The 19060-nt window shown below is 34.8% G+C and overlaps 3 protein-coding genes and 1 pseudogene across 3 annotated transcripts; 3 read left to right on the plus strand and 1 right to left on the minus strand.

Annotated features, from left to right (window-relative positions):
* The first annotated feature begins 717 nt into the window (after positions 1–717).
* LOC103872426 (organic cation/carnitine transporter 6) lies at positions 718–3331 on the plus strand. Its single transcript, XM_009150822.3, has one exon. It carries the CDS (start codon positions 1614–1616, stop codon positions 3168–3170), a length of 1557 nt encoding a protein of 518 aa, XP_009149070.2. The 5' UTR covers positions 718–1613; the 3' UTR covers positions 3171–3331.
* Positions 3332–4846: 1515 nt separating this feature from the next.
* LOC103872427 (organic cation/carnitine transporter 6) lies at positions 4847–10365 on the plus strand. Its single transcript, XM_033272883.1, has one exon. The coding sequence runs from the start codon at positions 5958–5960 to the stop codon at positions 7521–7523; it is 1566 nt and encodes a 521-aa protein (XP_033128774.1). The 5' UTR covers positions 4847–5957; the 3' UTR covers positions 7524–10365.
* Positions 10366–12122: 1757 nt separating this feature from the next.
* LOC103872636 lies at positions 12123–13786 on the plus strand (annotated as a pseudogene).
* LOC103872428 (cation/H(+) antiporter 1) lies at positions 13778–18978 on the minus strand. Its single transcript, XM_009150824.3, has 4 exons — positions 16849–18978; positions 15765–16742; positions 14405–15333; positions 13778–14108 (listed from the first exon to the last, which is right to left on the minus strand). The coding sequence occupies exons 1-4, from the start codon at positions 17005–17007 to the stop codon at positions 13829–13831; spliced, it is 2346 nt and encodes a 781-aa protein (XP_009149072.1). The 5' UTR covers positions 17008–18978; the 3' UTR covers positions 13778–13828.
* Positions 18979–19060: the final 82 nt, after the last annotated feature.

Here is a 19060-nt window from a genome sequence, read left to right on the forward strand (position 1 = left end):
TGTCTTGTCTTTCGAAAGATACTTCTTTCTCTATCACACGTTCACCGCATGTTTATTTTTGATAAAAATTGTAATAAAACAAACAGATTTGTAACACCTTGAATTAGTTGGTAAATTACCTTTTCAAATACTTGACATTAAATTATCTTAATAAAGTTACTACGTTTTCAAATATAACAAAGAACTAGATCTTGACCAGCTCCCCCGTGCGGATGTTGGATTTAACTTACGTTCAATGTAAATTTATAAACCATTGATTTTATAAAATGTCCATTTATATTTTTATGTTTTGTAAAATATATTTAGAGTAGAATATATTATATTATAATATCGATGCTTGATAATAATTTTTTATTTGTACGTAATATTATATTTGTAATTTTATAATTTGATATAATTGTAATATTCAAATATTAACCTATTGATTTTTTGTTTATTTATTAAAAATGATTTAATTTTTTATAGTAGGTTTTTATGAATTATTATGAATTATTATTAATTTTATGATATTTGGTTTTCTTGAAAATTTTACTGTAGCAGATTAATATATACTATATATTACAGTTTGTGTTTTAATTTTCGGCAAAAAGAAATAACAATTAATTGTAATTAATTTAATTTTTTGATTTTAAGTGAAGCGGCAAATTTGTAAATAAGAAAGAAATACAATGGCTAAATGTGTAAATAAAAATAAATATTTAATTTGCTATCCGTGTTTCCAAACAATTCTCATTTAATCTGTTATCCAAATTTCTAAACGACAGAATCTGTAAATAAGAAAGAAATACAATGACTAAATATGTAAATAAAAAAAATATTTAATCTGCTATCTTTATTTCTAAACAACTTTCATTTAATCTATTATCTAAGTTTCCAAACAGTACTAAAATGTAATTCAGTTTTAATAATATAGATATCACATAATGAGGAAAGATATCTCTTGGGGAACTAGAATATCACATAATGAGGAAAGATATCTCTTGGGGTGAACTGGTGAAGTAATGATTTTTTTCCCTTTGATCTGAGATATTCATGTTCCTCTGCTGATGTCTTCCCCCTCATCCAATTTCAGAAAATATTCAGTACATATCTACAAATATTACATACTACATGTGGTAACTACTATATTTATGACGCGACCTATAAGTATGAACGCACTAAGAGAAACAACAAATTAGTACAAACTTAATTTCATACTATTGACTTCGTCAACCCACCCTTCTCACAAGCACATTTTAAATACAATAACTCATATCAAACCCAAACACGGCATGATTAAGGGAGAAGGTGTTACTTGTATTTTAACAAAGTTGTCAGTTAAAACTAAATTTTTGAATAAAAATTAATATTGAATGTAATTTAAAATCATCAAACCAATACAAATATTTTTTTTTACTAAAATATATAACTAATAATGTTAGATAACATTAAAATTATTATAATTTATAATTAATAAAAGTTAAGAATTATAATTAACGAAAATTCAACTCTCATTAATCCCTTTATAAATCCGAGATCTGTTTTAATGAAAGCACAGATAAGTGAGCATTTCATCCACTAGCCAAACTCCCTTCAATAAAAAAAGAAAAAGCTCTAAAGCTCAAACAATATTAATGGCTGATCAGTCAAAACCATTGTTGTTGTCTGCCGATGATTCCAACGTCGACCACAAAACCAGACCAGAAGCTTTAACTTTCGACAACATTGTCGAACAGAGTCTATCAGATTTTGGGTTCTGGCAACTCTTCCAGGTAATCCTCGTTGGCCTCGCTTTGTTCTTCGATGCTCAGCAGATATTCATCACCGTTTACACAGACGCATACCCCACGTGGCACTGTCTTAACCACACGATCTGCGATCATTCCACTTCCGACATCTGCCAGCTCCCAAGATCAGCCTGGGAATGGGACGGTGGCTCCAAGGACAAAACCGTCATTTCAGATTTAGGACTCGAGTGCTCGAGCTCATTACTCAGAAGTATGCCTAGCTCTGCTTTCTACATCGGTGCCATTGTTGGAGGATTCGTTCTAGCGTTAATCCCAGATGGTTCCTTAGGCCGCAAGAAACTAGTTTTGCTCTCTACCTTTGCTATGTCAATCACTTCAATCTCTGTTGCCTTCTCAGCCAACGTATGGATCTACACAACGCTAAAGTTTATCATCGGGTTCTCGAGATCACAGACATGGTCATACGCGCTGGTTCTCATCAGTGAGCGAGTCTCCACCAGATGGAGACCGAGAGCTACGATGATTCCATTTACCTTTTTCGTTTTAGGGTTTATGTCATTGTCTGGAATCGCCTTCCTTGCTCAACACTCTTCATGGAGATTTCTCTATCTCTACACAGCTGTTCCCGCAATATTCTACTGTATCTTCCTCTACATATTCGCACTCGAATCACCTAGGTGGCTTCACATGCAAGGAAACGACGAAGAAGCTATTAATGTTCTCAAAAGCATGTCATCCAAGAACAAACCCTACTTGGAATCACTAGTTTCTCAGTTACCTCCGGAGCAAGAAACCTCTGAAGAGCTGCCAAGGTACTCTATTAAGGACTTCTTCTTCCGAAAGTGGGCTTTTCGGAGGATTGTAGTTGTTATGATCATATTGTTTGGATTGGGAATATCGTACTATGGAGTTCCATTAGCAGCTAGAGATATAGACGTCAACATATACTTGAGCGAAACCCTAAACGCAGTGGTGGAGTTGCCTACTTTCGTTATCACTCCGATCTTATTGGAGAGGTTCAACAGAAGAAGCTCTGTTCTAGTGAATACCTTACTCGGTGGAGCCTCGGGAGTGCTTTGTTTCGTTCTCAGTCTTCTCGGGAAAACAGGGATGGCGTTTGCGTTTGAGCTAGCGACATTTTTCTGTGCAAGAATCGGATTCAACCTAATGGCGGTTTATATGGTTGAAATGTTTCCGACATGTGTGAGAAGTTCCGCAACAATGATGTTTAGACAGGCTCTTGTCGTTGGAGGAGCTTGTTGTCCGCTCATTGCTTCCATTGGGAGAGATTTACCATCAGTATCCTTTGCGATTTTCGGAGTTGCCATGTCAGGTTTTGGATTGTTCGTTTTGATTCTACCCGAGACAAAAGGTTCAAGCCTCTGCGATACAATGGAAGAACAAGAGAAGAGAGATCAAACCATAAACACTAGCCATTGTTGATGAATTTAGAAGCTTAGCTTATAAATGCTCTATCTTCATATGTTTTCGAATATATGTGGTGTCTGTGTTGATGTAAAAGACTTATAAGAAGTGAGTTGAAGTTGAAGATGAAGTTGAAGTATTGTTGTGTAATGACTAAATAATATTTTGCTATTCATCCACAAAGATATCAAAAAATTCTCAGTGGTACTACTGTTTCTGTTTTTGCTTTTTTTTTCTCTCAGGTTTTGTAATGATTCATAGCTGTAAATGTAAGTAGGGTCTAGTGAATACTGAATGGACTTTTGTTGTTGTCTGAATGAGCAGGGACATTGACTCCGTGTTTGTTGGGTTATGTCTCAAAATCGGAGTGGCCTAATATGAAAGATGAACATATATGATTACATGCGTAGCTTTGAGAACAGAGATTACTATGTTCCGTGGGATGTTGATCTCGACAAGATCGATGCGGTTTTGGATAGGATTTGTGGTTCTGGAGAAGGATGGTGAGACAGTGAATGTAGTAACAAAAGACGATGTGAAGAAGAAGCAAAATAACAGATTTAAGTGATAGCGTGTAACAGAATTTCAGTGATGGTGAAATAACAGTTCTATACGTAGTTTTTCTTCTATTAATATACGGACTACATATAGACAAATAAGTTTGGAAGTTACAATACTTTACGGTGCAGTCTGAAAGAAAGCTAATGAAGGTCAGTCAAAAAGAAAAAGAAAGCAGAAGAAGACGAACTATATATAGCAAGATGTGTAAGAACATCCGCAACAGCAATCCTTAAAGGGAGAGTCCTTAAAAAAACAATAATTAAATAATCAATGGATTCTACCAAAAGCTAAGGATTCAACCTTTAAAATTCCTAAATAAAGATTTTTTTAGTGAATCCTTGCACTATTTGTGCCTTTGTGTGCCTCCACGATATGTGTCAGCTCGTGATTGGTTGATATTTTTTTTTATTTATCTGAAAAAGAAAAAAAATAATAATTAAAAAATCAAAAAACACTTTTTCTAAGGATTCCAATGGGGTATCACCATTGGAGATGTTCTAACCCACTCAACAAAGTAATAAAGACAAAACACCATATGATAAGAAAATTCATAATCACCTGGATGCTGTTGAAACATTGGAAATTGCACCCCTACACATGTTAATACGTTATATGAGCTGTTGAAACTTTATCTATTACAGAGAAAATTTTATTATTCAATCTAGTGTTAATAGAAACGTAAATTGGAATATAAAAATCTATAAAAATCAAACATTTACAAAAAGATTTAGTGTTCTTCAATAAAAAAAATTGGCAATGTAATTAGCGGACCAAAGTATATAAAACTTGATGAATGATTAGAAGCATATTTTAGGTTTATCTCTGTAAAAGAGTTGTGCTAATTTTCAGGATGTTGGATTGTAACGACATTTGGGCAATAGGTGCCCAGCATATTGGCTTGTTGAATGCTACATTATACATTGCATTGTTCAAATGAGAGTTTCAAATCAGTAAAGAAAGACGACGTCGTTGGTTCCTAGCTCCTAACAGCTGACAAGCCTCATCAGTTATCACCATCCAGATCCACTAGAATCTTGGTGTCAAGAACCATCAACAATACAAAATTTGTGTAACCATAGGAATTGCGGTTATCGTATAGAGAGTACATATTTTGTATGATCTCCACTTAAATTTGCTTCATCTCAAGTGTTGCATGCGTCATCAGCATGTCCAATAATATCAATAAGATCTCTGTTAATTAATGTCTCTAACCATCTTTTCATTTTTTGGTTTTCATATAAACCATATAATCCAAATCTTCATTCTCGATTTTGAGTTAGTTGCTAACTTACTTTTTAAATATTGACATTAAATTTGTTTGTGCAATTGTGCATATGATATTCGTACAAATATAAGCTAATGACTAATGAGTATTGATATCACTTGGGGTGAAATAATGATCTCTTCACTTTGATCAGAGATATTTCTGTTCCTCTCTGCTGATGTGTGTTCTTCCTCATCCAGTCCAAAATTTTTAAAACCATATCTACAAGTATTAATGACAAGTTATTATTATGTGGTACTACTAAATTTATGGCATCACCTATAAGTATGAACGCCACTAAAAGAAAAACAGCAAATTAAATTCTCATTATCATAATATTGACTTCATCGTCCCCACGCTTTTCACGACTCATGGCACATTTTGTAACTCATGTCAAACTAAAACACGTTGAGATTTTTTTTTAAAGTTAGATAGACTTTAGAATTAAGAGTTTATTAGAGTTGGTTGATTTAAAAGTTTGAAATTTTGTTAAATTTACTTAACTCTGGTAGTCTTTTAAAAATTTAGTAATAGATTAAAAAAATTAATAATCAAAAGAATATCTAAAAATCTGATAACTTCTTTTAATAAGTTAAATTATTAAAAAAATATCATTTCAAAATAAATATTAATTTGCTAAACAATATTTAATTTTTAAATATTACTATAGTTAGTTGACAAAAATAATAATAATACTATAGTTAATTTTTTTTAAAAAAATTATAATATAACCAATAATAATAAATTATGTTAAGTTATTATAATTAATAAATCAATAACAATATAATCTAAAATTATAATAATTAACAAAAAAATTTACCCCCACTACTCTTGTTAGAAATGTTATAGGTTTTTATTTAATGAAAACTCAGATTCAGATTATTATATATAAGCTGTAAGAAGGGCAATGATCATCCAATCATCCAATAGCCAACCCCTTGAAAAGAAAAGAAAAATCTCTAAAACCCCAAACAATATTAATGTCTGGTCCTTCAGAACCATTGTTGCTGTCTCATATCGGCGCCGATGATTCTAACGTCGACCACAAAACCAGACCAGAAGCTTTAACTTTCGACAGCATTGTCGAACACAGTCTATCAGATTTTGGGTTCTGGCAACTCTTCCAGGTAATCCTCGTTGGACTCACTTTGCTCTTCGATGCTCAGCAGATATTCATCACGGTTTACACAGACGCATACCCTACATGGCACTGTCTTAACCACACGATCTGCGATCAAGCCACTTCCGACATCTGCAAGCTCCCAAGATCAGCTTGGGAATGGGACGGTGGCTCCACGGACAAAACCATCATTTCAGATTTTGGACTCGAGTGCTCGAGCTCATTACTCAGAGGTATGCCTACCTCTGCTTTCTACATCGGTGGCATCGTTGGTGGATTCGTTCTAGCTTTAATCCCAGATGGTTTCTTGGGCCGCAAGAAATTAGTTTTTCTCTCAACTTTTGCTACGTCAGTGACTGCAATCTCTGTTGTTTTCTCAACCAACGTATGGATTTACACAACACTAAAGTTTGTCAACGGGTTCTCGAAATCACAGACATGGTCATATGCGATGGTTCTCATCAGCGAGCGAGTCTCCACCAAATGGAGACCAAGAGCTACCATGATTCCATTTACCTTTTTCGTTTTAGGGTTTATGTCATTGTCTGGAATCGCTTACCTTGCTCAACACTCTTCATGGAGATTTCTCTATCTCTACACAGCCGTTCCCGCATTATTATACTGTATCTTTCTCTACCTTTTCGCGCTCGAATCACCTCGGTGGCTTCACTTGCAAGGAAACGACGAAGAAGCCATTAAAGTTCTCAAAAGCATGTCATCGAAGAATAAACCCTACTTGGAATTACTAGTTTCTGTGTTACCCCTGGAGCAAGAAACCTCTAAACAACTGCCAAGGTACTCTATTAAGGACTTCTTCTTCCGAAAGTGGGCTTTTCGGAGGATTGTAGTTGTTATGATCATAATGTTTGGATTGGGAATATCATACTACGGAGTTCCTTTAGCAGCTAGAGACATAGACGTCAACATCTACTTATCTGAAACCCTAAACGCAGTGGTGGAGTTGCCTTCTTTTGTTATCACTCCGATTTTATTGGAGAGGTTCAACAGAAGAAGCTCTGTTCTAGTGAATACCTTACTCGGTGGAGCTTCGGGAGTGCTTTGTTTCGTTCTCAGCGTTCTTGGGAAAACAGGCATTGCGTTTGCGTTTGAGCTATCGACGTTTTTCTGTGCAAGGATCGGATTCAACCTAATGGCGGTTTACATGGTTGAAATGTTTCCTACTTGTGTGAGAAGTTCTGCAACAATGATGTTTAGACAGGCCCTTGTTGTTGGAGGAGCTTGTTGTCCGCTCATTGCTTCCATTGGAAGAGATCTACCATCAGTATCCTTTGCGATTTTCGGAGTTGCCATGTCTGGTTTGGGGTTGTTCGTTTTGATTCTACCCGAGACAAAAGGTTCAAGCCTCTGCGATACAATGGAAGAACAAGAAAAAAGAGATCAAGCTATAAACTCTAGCCGTTGTTGATGAGTTTAATTAAGAGTTTCTTTCATCTTATAAATTACCTATCTTAATATGTTTTCAAATATATGTGGGTGTTGAAGCAAAATACTGATAAAAAGTGAGTTGAAGTATTGTTATGTAAACCTAAATAAAATTTGATATTCGTCCACAAAGCTATCCAATGAGTGTCTATGTCTTTTAACTAGTATCACGGCAAATAATCTGTCAAATTGAAGTTGAAAACCTTCAAAATTACATTACCAAATATACAAAAACCAAGAGTCGCAAATAACTTAATGCCTAGTGTTAAGATCTCTTCTAAAAAGAGAATGTTATAGAAACTCTAGTACTAGATTCTATCAAACTAGATTTTAAATAAAAATATAGAAACTAAAGTTTAATATTTTCTAAATGCTTTTTAAAGTATAAAATAATAGTTTGGATATATATATATTTTATGTTTAAAAACTTTTAAAAAATAATTAACTTTAATTTTTATATTTTTATTTTCCTTTGACATACAAAATATCAAAAAGTAGTTTAGACTATTTACAATTTTCTCCAACAAAGTAAGATTTACGTAATCTAAAAAAATCAAGACATAAAATTTATAAATATTTAAATATCTAATTAAATAATAAATTAAACTTCAAATACAAAATAAACCAAAATTAAAAGATCATTGTAATAAAATGTCAATAACGGAAATAAAATAATACCAAATCACATCAACTAATTTTGATTCTCTCTACCATCATTCACTTCATTTTCTTCAGGTGGCATAGTGAAACTGAAATCTTCATCAAAATCTAAAAATCACAAATATAAAATTGAAAAAGGAAAACCTAACTTTTTTTGTCAGCACTTAACTTCTTAATTGTAAACTTAGAATATAAAACATAATTTAAAAACTTAATTAAAAACTTAAAAAAATGAAGTAAAAGTTATTTATTGGTTCGACCGGTGGTTCAACCGGTATCGGGTTCCAGGTTTTACTGGATTTTTGCGGGCTTTTAAATATTGGGTTTTTCATAAAACCCAAACCAGATTTTTTCTGGGTCACCGGGTTTACCGGTTCAACCGCGGGTCCGGGTCGGGTTTTAAAATACTGGTATTTATACATTTTAATTAATGTTATTTTGATCATTTTATGTGCTATTTTTTGTGACATCTTATGATATTTCTCTATATGTTTTTTTTTTTTACAATAAAACTAATGTTTTGCCTTTGTTGACTTGGCTTCAATAGTCTTTGATGGTTTTCGATTGTTTTCTTTGTCATACTCATACCGTCAAAGAGACCAAGTTATAGATCCGAAATTCGGTTACTTACTTAAAGTAGGCCTAATTTAAAGTCTTTCGTAACTAAGGATATATTAATCAACTTGCATTTGATTCTCAACGTGATGACGACCAACATGGAATCAAATCAAGGGCAACTCATGTTTATGTAATGTAGATTATGTTTTGCGTATTTGAACCAAAAAAATCTATGTTTTGCTGACCAAAAAGGTGTAATATAATAATTCTAGTAGATACTATATCTTTTTCCTATCTTTGTCTTTCGAAAGATATCTCTTTCTCTATCATTCCTGTTTAGAAAGCATTAAAAAAATCGTACCCGATTAGCTGTGATTAACGCTCGAAAGAAATAAGATTGAGAAAAATCTCTTTAGGCGATCTTCCACGGAAGATCACCAACCCTATATTTTTATATAGCTAAAGAGAAGACAAAAATCACCATATATTTGACTAAACACACCTGCTTTTGTGGATATTAGTTACATATCCTTATGTAAGGTGGGATTTTTTAATTAAATGTTTTGTTGAAGAAATTATATATAGAACTTGAATCCATTAAAAGATAATCAAACGTTCACTGTATATTCATTTTTATAAATAGATTTCTAACACCTTGAGATAGTTGCTAAGTTATCTTATCAATAATTTGTCATTAAATTTTGTTCGTGCATATGATTTTAAAAAAAAGTTATTACGTTTTCAAATATAGCAAAAATATCACCTAATGAGGAATAATACTTACTTGGAGTGAAGTAATGATCTTTCCCTTTGATCAAAGATATTTTGTTCATATGCTAATGGTCTTCGATCTCTCAGAAATTATTCGAAATTGTGAATCCAGTGAAAACATTTCAGAGTTAATATATATAAGTTTATGGTTTCCAATTAATCGTAAATGTTTATGACTTTATAAATCTCAAGGTCTGCTTATACTACTTGTATTAGTTATAAGTCATTACTATGTGTGCTACTATATTCATGGCATGACCTATAAGCGTGGACGTCATTAATAGAGAGACATCCAATTAATTACTGTACTTAATTACTGACCCACGTTTCTCACGAGCAGGTTTTAAAATACTACTCGTAGTCTAGTAGTATGGACGTCAACCCACGCTTCTCACGACTATCAAACTGAAATTACACGCAGTGGCGGAGCCAGACATTAATTTGACCGGGGTCAATTTTTTTTATAATAGAATATAAATGATATAAAATTTATTTAATTAATTAATTAAAAAATAAAATTATTAAATAAATTAAAATTATTTGAGTTTATATTTATTCAAACATTAACTTACAAAATAGTATTTTCTATTCATTGGAACTCTATAATGATCTAAAATGGTTAAAGACAAAAATATAATGAAGAATAAAATAAGAATATGTTATGGAAAATGCAAAACGTTTACTTTTTTTACTGAAATATAAATGTTAGACAGCTGGAAAAAATGGAAAGACAATCAAACAAATTAAAACGTAAGGAAAATATGGAAATGATTATTAAAGTTATAATTAGAATGCCATTTCTCAAAAAAAAAGAGTATTAAAGTAGTGGAAATTTACCCACATTATCAAAATGGTAGTATTAAGAAAATAAATCATAGGGTCAAGTTACTCGGGAGAGAAAAAGTTACGGGGGTCAATAAATCAATTTTACGGCATTAAACAATTTTGTTTCTTCAAAATACAAGTAATTTTTCTAAAAAACTGAAATTCATAGGGGTCAAGTGACCCCCTTCCCCACAAGCTGCCTCCGCCACTGATTACACGTTATGGTTAAAGATCTAAGATTTGTATTTAATGATAACACAGATTCAGACTTTAGATATATATTTAGCTGATAAGAAAGGAAATATTATCATCCAACAGCCAACCCTTTCAAAGGAAAAAAAAGTTTTAAAACACAAACAATATTGATGGCTGACCAGTCAGAACCACTGCTGTTTTCTTTGTAGAAGCCGGAAAACCAGATCAAAAGAAACGATTTAATATAAATGATGTTAAGAAAAATATATAGACGATTCAAAACCGTAACGAAAATAAAAGCATAGAGTTGAGACGAATCTCTTTCCTTAACTCTTAATATTCGCTCTGTTAGTGCGATGATCTGTACGAATATGAGTTTCAGGATAAAACCATGATAGGTTATCACACGACACTCGGGAAGAGCCTCTACGAACTAATATTTCTACGAAACACTCTCTAGACTTACGCTATAGGATTTGCTGGTTTTGGTTGTGAAAAAACGTAATAAGAAATGAAGGAGGAGACGAGTTTATAAAGAGGAGAAGACGAGCCATTTTCCGTAACTGATGCAGCACGTGCGCACGTTGGCAGAAATCTTGCGAGGACCTCAGAGGCGAGGTGTTACGAAACTTCTTCCGCAAGATCTTTTCTCGTTTAAACTTATCATCAAGAAGATAGACATCGTGTTGTTTTTAAACGAACTACGTGTTATTTAAAATAAAATGCATACCGTTTTTCGGGAATTAAACGTAATAAGAAATGAAGGAGGAGACGAGTTTATAAAAAGGAGAAGACGAGCCACTTTCCGTAACTGATGCAGCACGTGCGCACGTTGGCAGAAATCTTGCGAGGACCTCAGAGGCGAGGCGTTACGAAACTTCTTCCGCAAGATCTTTTCTCGTTTAAACTTATCATCAAGAAGATAGACATCGTGTTATTTTTAAACGAACTACGTGTTGTTTAAAATAAAATGCATACCGTTTTTTGAAAATTAAATGACAAAACGTTGAGCTTAACTTTGGTCCAAAATATTATTCTTACTGGGCCGGTGATCTTCCACTAAGATCGAAGACCCCAGGCACCAAGCCGGCCTAACAGCGGCGGTAGCGGCCGTGGAGAGTTTATAAAGAGGACAAGACGAGCCAGTTTCCGTAACTGATGCAGCACGTGCGCACGTTGACAAAAATCTTGCGATGATCTCAGAAGTGAGGCGTTACGAAACTTTTTCCGCAAGATCTTTTCTCGTTTAAACTTATCATCAAGAAGATAGACATCGTGTTATTTTTAAACGAACTACATGTTGTTTGAAATAAAATGCATACCGTTTTTCGAAAATTAAATGACAAAACATTGAGCTTAAACTTTTGGTCCAAAATATTGTTCTTACTGGGCCGGTGATCTTCCACTAATATTGAAGACCCCAGGCACCAAGCCGGCTGAACAGCGGCGGTAGCGTGCGGAGAGAGCCATCCACTCTTCTGAAGCCATTTAGCACTTTATGTGCAAGATTTATTTATACTCCTCCATGTGCTTTGGTTCCCCGATGTGGGACTTTGCACAATGTCAATCTTGACATTCTGGGCTTTTTAATGCACAGCCCATATCATTTCTTTTCACTAATATTATCAAAGCCAATGGGCTTGATAATTTGATCCAACAGTCTCATATATGCGCCGATGATTCCGACGTCAACGACAGAGCCAGACCAGAAGCTTTAACTTTCGACAACATTGTCGAACACAGTCTATCAGATTTTGGGTTCTGGCAACTCTTCCAGGTAGTCCTCGTTGGACTCGCTTTGTTCTTCGATGCTCAGCAGATATTCATCACCGTTTACACAGACGCATACCCCACGTGGCACTGTCTTAACCACACGATCTGCGACCATTCCACATCCGACATCTGGAAGCTCCCAAGATCAGCCTGGGAATGGGACGGTGGCTCCAAGGACAAAACCGTCATTTCAGAATTTGGACTCGAGTGCTCGAGCTCATTACTCAGAGGTATGTCTACCTCTGCTTTCTACATCGGTGCCATCGTTGGTGGATTCTTTCTAGCGTTAATCCCAGATGGTTCCTTGGGTCGCAAGAAACTAGTTTTGTTCTCAACCTTTGCAATGTCAATCACTTCAATCTCTGTTGTCTTTTCAACCAATGTATGGATTTACACAACCCTAAAGTTTGTCATCGAGATCACAGACATGGTCATATGCGCTGGTTCTCATCAGTGAGCGAGTCCCCACCAAGTGGAGACCGAGAGTTATCATGATTCCATTTACCCTTTTCGTTTTAGGGTTTATGTCATTGTCTGGAGTCGCTTACCTTGCTTGACACTCTTCGTGGAGATATCTCAATCTCTACACAGCCGTTCCCGCAACATTCCATTGTATCTTCCCTCCTCTACCTCTTCGCACTCGAATCACCACGGTGGCTTCACTTGCAAGGAAACAACGAAGAAGCCAAAAGCCTGTCATCTAAGAACAAAGCCTACTTGGAGTCACTAGTTTCTAAGTTACCCCTGGAGCAAACCGTTGAAGCACTGCCTAGGTATTCCATTAAGGACTTCTTCTTCCGAAAGTGGGCTTTTCGTAGGATTGTAGTTGTTATGATCATATTGTTTGGGATGGGAATGTCATACTAGTTACTACGGAGTTCCATTAGCAGCTAGAGACATAGACGTCAACATCTACTTGAGTGAAACCCTAAACGCAGTGGTGGAGTTGCCTACTTTCATTGTTCATATTGGAGAGGGTCAACAGAAGAACCTCTGTTCTTGTGAACACCTTACTAGGTGGAGCATCGCGGGTGCTTTGTTTCGTTCTAAGCGTTTTCGGAAAAACCGGTATCGCGTTTGCGTTTGAACTTGGGACATTTTTCTGCGCAAGGGTACCGGATTTAACCTAATGGCGGTTTACATGGTTGAAATGTTTCCTACTTGTGTAAGAAGTTCCGCAACAATGATGTTTAGACAGGCTCTTGTTGTTGGAGGAGCCTGCTGTCCGCTTATTGCTTCGATAGGAAGAGATCTACCATCAGTATCCTTTGCCATTTTCGGAATTGCCATGTCTGGTTTGGGATTATTCGTTTTGATTCTACCCGAGACAAAAGGTTCAAGTCTCTGCGATACAATGGAAGAACAAGAAAAGAGAGATCAAACCATAAGCACTAGCCATTGTTGCTGAGTGTAAGAGTTTGTGATATGTTTTCAAATCGTTATGTGTCATATGTGATGTAAGAAACTGTTAAAAATAAGATGGAAATATTGTTTTTTTTTTTTTTTTTATTCATCCACAAAGATTTCAAATGAGTGTCTATATCTTTGAACTACTAATACAGAAGCATTTACATCCATATTTGATGAAGCCAAGAAATCTCCGACCGTTCCTAGTTCCGGACACTCTTCCCAATCGTTCATTCTTGACGTCATTAGGCAATCTCCTCTGTGTTTTCCCACCACAAACAGTGAATACATCTCTCCTATCTCTCTCAGAATCGTCAGTGTTTGCTCTCCGTTGCTTACTCGCTTCTCTATGAATCCAACTTGCCCCGTCGTTACAAATCTGCCAAAAATAAACCAAAACCAGTTCGGTCAATGAAAAAAATGCCAATGTTTCAGGTCTAGAAATTATCCACAACCCTAGTACTAAAGATCTGAAATTTATGAGGGCGATAAACATTATTAGGTTAATTGTAACAAAAAATATTTATAATTTTTGGGCCATGCAACAAATACATAATATTTCCTTAAAATTTGGATTGTAAGATTAATGTTTCATCCGATTGTGCTCAAAACCTTTCATGAACTGGCTAAAGCTGGAAATATAGGATTAGTAAGAAGTAGAATCTTGTAAATTACCTGTTATAGTATTCCTCTAAGAAACTTCGATCAGTTTCGTCGTTTGTCTGATCGTTACCAACAATCTCCATTAAAACATCGTTGTTTTCTTTGGTCACCGCGTCTCCGACAAGATTCTCTGTCTCTGAGCCATCCGCGACAAACTGTATGATAGTGAGGTGAATTTGAGAGTTATTGATAAGCCACTGGCACAAGGACAGAGCCTCACGATCATCAGGACCACCAAAGAACAATGCAGCGACGTGTTGCACCGACTCAAACCCGTGAAGCTGGCGAAACCCTGTTATGTTTCTATCCACAAAGATACCGATCGAACACTGTGCTTGCTTTAGCACCTTCCGGTTCATATCCCGAAAAGCTTCCCCGTCGTTTGTAGTTTTCCCATCGATCCTCTGGTGTTTATGGAACGGAAGAAACACGATGGAGACGCGAAGATCTTCGCTCCCGTTACAGATCTCTTCGTGCATGTTCTGCATCAGCGCTACTCGTTTCACTTGCCGGATCATGACCTTTCTGTCTCTAGTGAATGAATCAATCGAGTCATTGATCTCTAGTCCTTCGTTGGTTCCAAACTCATCGTCTCCTCCAGTGGAGTTCACTCCATCTACGTCTAGTTCGTGGTACAGTAGTTCAGTTTTTCGCTTCTTGGAGAGGGGTATGAGGTGCATGAGATAAGGTGTGAAAGGTGAAGAAGAAGCTCCATTTAGAGCAGAGATTAGAGAGATTAGTCCACGAGCTTGACGTACACCGTAGACGCAAGTCAGCACACGTAGCTCCTCTTTGGTATCGTGGAACTCAAGCGATGTTTTTTGGTGTGAGAAACCCTTTTCTTGCGTTCTAAGTAATAAAGAAGATATTACTCCGCTTAACAAAGTCGTGATCACCAGTGTCGCAATGAGCATATCATGAATTATCGGAGTAAACCATTTCTACAAAGAGAGAAAAAAATAATCAGAAAACAAAGAGAAGATTATTATCTGACTTGTTACTATTATAATGTAAAAAAAAAACTATTTAAAAAAAAACTATAATGTATCAAATCTCATAAATAACACTTTTTTTTAAAATAACACTAATTACTTTTGTCATAAAAATAGCAATCAAAGAGAAAAAATCCTAAAATATTAATATTTATTAATTAATAAAACACTAAAATATCTTATGTTGTGAATTCTAATAAGAATCTCACATTCTAAATACTAAACCCTAACCTATAATCAAAAACTCAAATTAAAACATAAAAATGTCTTGTTAATTTTAAATTAATGCTATTTTGGTAATTTTCTCCTTTGTAAACTACTTTTTGAACAAAAAACTTGATTACTGATATTTAAAGATATTATCTCTAAAATGTAGTTACCTTGTAGGTCAAGTTTGAGTCGAGGAGGACCAGACCAATATGACCTTTAACTGAGAGAATCGTAGACAAGAAAAGCCAATACTTCTTTGGGATCTTAAGGAATAAACATGCACATAAGACTCCTAGAAGCTTCGCTACCATGCTTAAAGCCACTATCATACAGAGGACTAGGTAATGACGTTTGGTTAGAGAGTGGACGCTGAATCTAAACCCGATGTAACCAAAGTAAACCGGAAGAACAAACTCGTGAATCGGGTAACTCAGCCGGTTGATCATCGTTCTGTAAGTTTTACCTTCTCTTGGAAACATTAGTCCAATCAAGAACACGAAACCAGTTGAGTTTATGTTGCTGGACTCAATGGTTAACGCAATTATTAGAATAAGGATGAAAAAAGCGAGCGTTTCAGCTTTGGAGAGGTACTTCTCTTTAGGGTTTCTTTTGGGGAGCCATGAAGCTAAGAATCTATTGATGAAAATTATAACAACCGTGGCAAATGTGTAGGCAAAGATGTCTCCTGTCATTTTCCCGGAGATGTAAGCAATGACCATAGTGTAGATGAAAATGTTGGTCATCTCGATGAACAATCCGCAGGATATCGCTAGCCTTCCGATCTCAGATGTGTGGAGTTTCCAGTCAATGATTGAGCGGATGACCACAGGAGATGCCGTGTTCGATAAGGTAACCAGGAAGGCTACGTACAACGTTAAGATGTCCCCTTTGATATGTAGAAAACGAACGAGGAACCAGAGGAAAGGGATCCAGATGATGGCACAAGAGACTAAGGAGCCTAAGGTTATGACAATGGAGTTCTTCAAGTTTCGTTTCATAAAGTCAAGATCAAGTTCGAGACCGATCAAGAACATGAAACATGTTCGTAAAAGAAATGAGAAAAAGATGTAATAGCTTGCTGAGTCTTTTTGGAGGAAGAAATCGTGGACCTTTTGGATTATTGTGAGCAAACTCAATACAATCCCAGCCTGAATATAACAATAAAAATGTTAGTTTCTGAATATCTCACGTGGGGGTTTCAGTATCATAATGTTTGGAGTCAATAAAATACAAAAATAGAAGTAAAAAACTTACGAGAATTTGAGCAACGGGACCAGCTTGGCCACAGGGTTTAAGGAAGAGATAGAAGAACTGAGAGAAGACGAGAATGCAAGCCATTTGAATAAACATTGTATTGAGTGGATTAAACAATGCATCTCCTTCCGGTAGACAGAACAACATTTTTGGATCCATTTTCTTGATTCGATTATGAGCATTCTCCAAAGTTTCGTGCAACAAAAAAAAATCTGAAAAGTGTGAAAGAAACCTAGATTTATTGTTAAGCCAAGAATATATATTTTTCAGAAAATATTTTCAATGTTTTAATTTTTCCTTTAATTTTGGTTGGCGTTTGAAGGGTTTGCATTTACTGGTTTACGTGATTATCCTTCGATTACTCCATGCCTCTAACTTTTTCCATTATTGTTCTTGTAAACATATCCAGTGTTCCTCATTAAAAGCGGATAAAATTACTAAAACCGGAAAGTACATGTAACGTAACCTACTGGTATATTTTTTTTTTGATAAAGGGTATGTATACCTACTGGTATTTTTACATGAAACAAAACTACGTCTCCTGAGTTTTTCGCTTGATTAAAGATTACTTTAAAATATATCAGATTACTTAAGCTTCCAATGATCAAACCATATACATTTTAAAAGACATCATATCTCCCATCCCCTGACAAGCTTGTACAGCTGCAGCAACTAGCTAGTGCAACTTGATGATTATAGTAACATATTAGTATACGGTAGTTATATAATTTATGAACTCTTCTTACAATAAGATTCGTTGAAAAAATATATACATATAGATCTTCAAAATGGATCCGTGTATTACATATTCACATCAAGAAACGAAAAAAAAAACAATCATCAAATAAAAGCAACAAGGTTTTTTTATAGGAATGTAAATATCATATAAATATGAAAATGTTTCAGAGTTAGAATCTGGAAATATGCTACCTTGCCAAAAAAAAAAGATAAAAAAAAACAAGGGAACAGATGATTATTTGACAAGAAGATGAGAAAAGCAACAAGGTTTGGTAAAACGTTACTTCCTGAATTCAAATACTGAAAACATTTCAATTATATTACGTTATTAAGTTCATTTATTTGTTCTAGAGATAAATTATGGGCATTGTTAATGAACTGCTGATGTAATGTTTCTAGATTAAAATTGACGACATATACCAACGGAATTTCGATATACATGTAATCTATAAACGTGGTTACCTACCCAAGAGCTCCCCTTTACTTTCTAGTCAAAATTCTATTTCCTTCGTACAAAATCACTTTTTGCCTTCTTTATCTTTTTGTTATAATTTCTTTACATACATTTATGTTCAGTATTTTTTTTCTAATTTCCTTTAATCTTCTTGTTCCTTTGGAAAAAAAAACTTTAAAAGACCATGCATAACTAAAATCATCTCCAATGCGTATTCCCCTGAAATAGCATATCTATAACTAGATAAACATAGAAAATGCTATTTCTTTATTTATTTGCAGAGAAAAATAGCAATTTTTATTTTAAATTGAAAATAATAATAAATATATAGATAACTGAGTATATTTTGTTCTAAATGTTATTATAGAGAAATATATTAAAATAGATTGAAGATACTCTAAAAGAAAACAAACAATGAATTCATTTTTAATTCATCTTTAATCATAATTTTGCTTTCAAAGCTAACATATACCATGTAGTTTTATAATCATGCATGAAACCATTAGACTGATCTCAATTATTAAACATATCCCAATTACTGGAAATTACTTTAGTCACCAAATATTAGCAACTCAGTTTGAGACGTACCGAACCTATGAAGAACATCATGATGACCTCCAAGATTAGGCCTCATATAGGAGAGCCTCCACCCAACGACTACAGACTTTAGATAGTGTACATTGGGGCGTGATATGTGCATCTCCCGAGACCGTTCCATATTTGCTCCAGGCACAATTGTTTCGATGTTCACATTTGCTAGCCATGCTTTACCCAAAAAAAAAATGTTAGTCATGCCAACGATCTACGTACCTCCTACATGCTACATGCTCGCTATAAGTGGCAGAACTATGCATTCTCAAAAGCTAGCTAGCTATTCTCCATTTCTTTCAATCAATTTGCCATTTTATAAAGACTAATTATCTTCTTTTATTTTTGGTAAACCAACTTAAAAATTGCTTTCATTTAGTTAAACTTTACTACATCACTTATACAACCGCATGCATATATTTTGATAACAAA

This window comes from Brassica rapa, chromosome A06, assembly GCF_000309985.2.
Source record: "Brassica rapa cultivar Chiifu-401-42 chromosome A06, CAAS_Brap_v3.01, whole genome shotgun sequence".
In the NCBI taxonomy this organism is placed as follows: domain Eukaryota; kingdom Viridiplantae; phylum Streptophyta; class Magnoliopsida; order Brassicales; family Brassicaceae; genus Brassica; species Brassica rapa.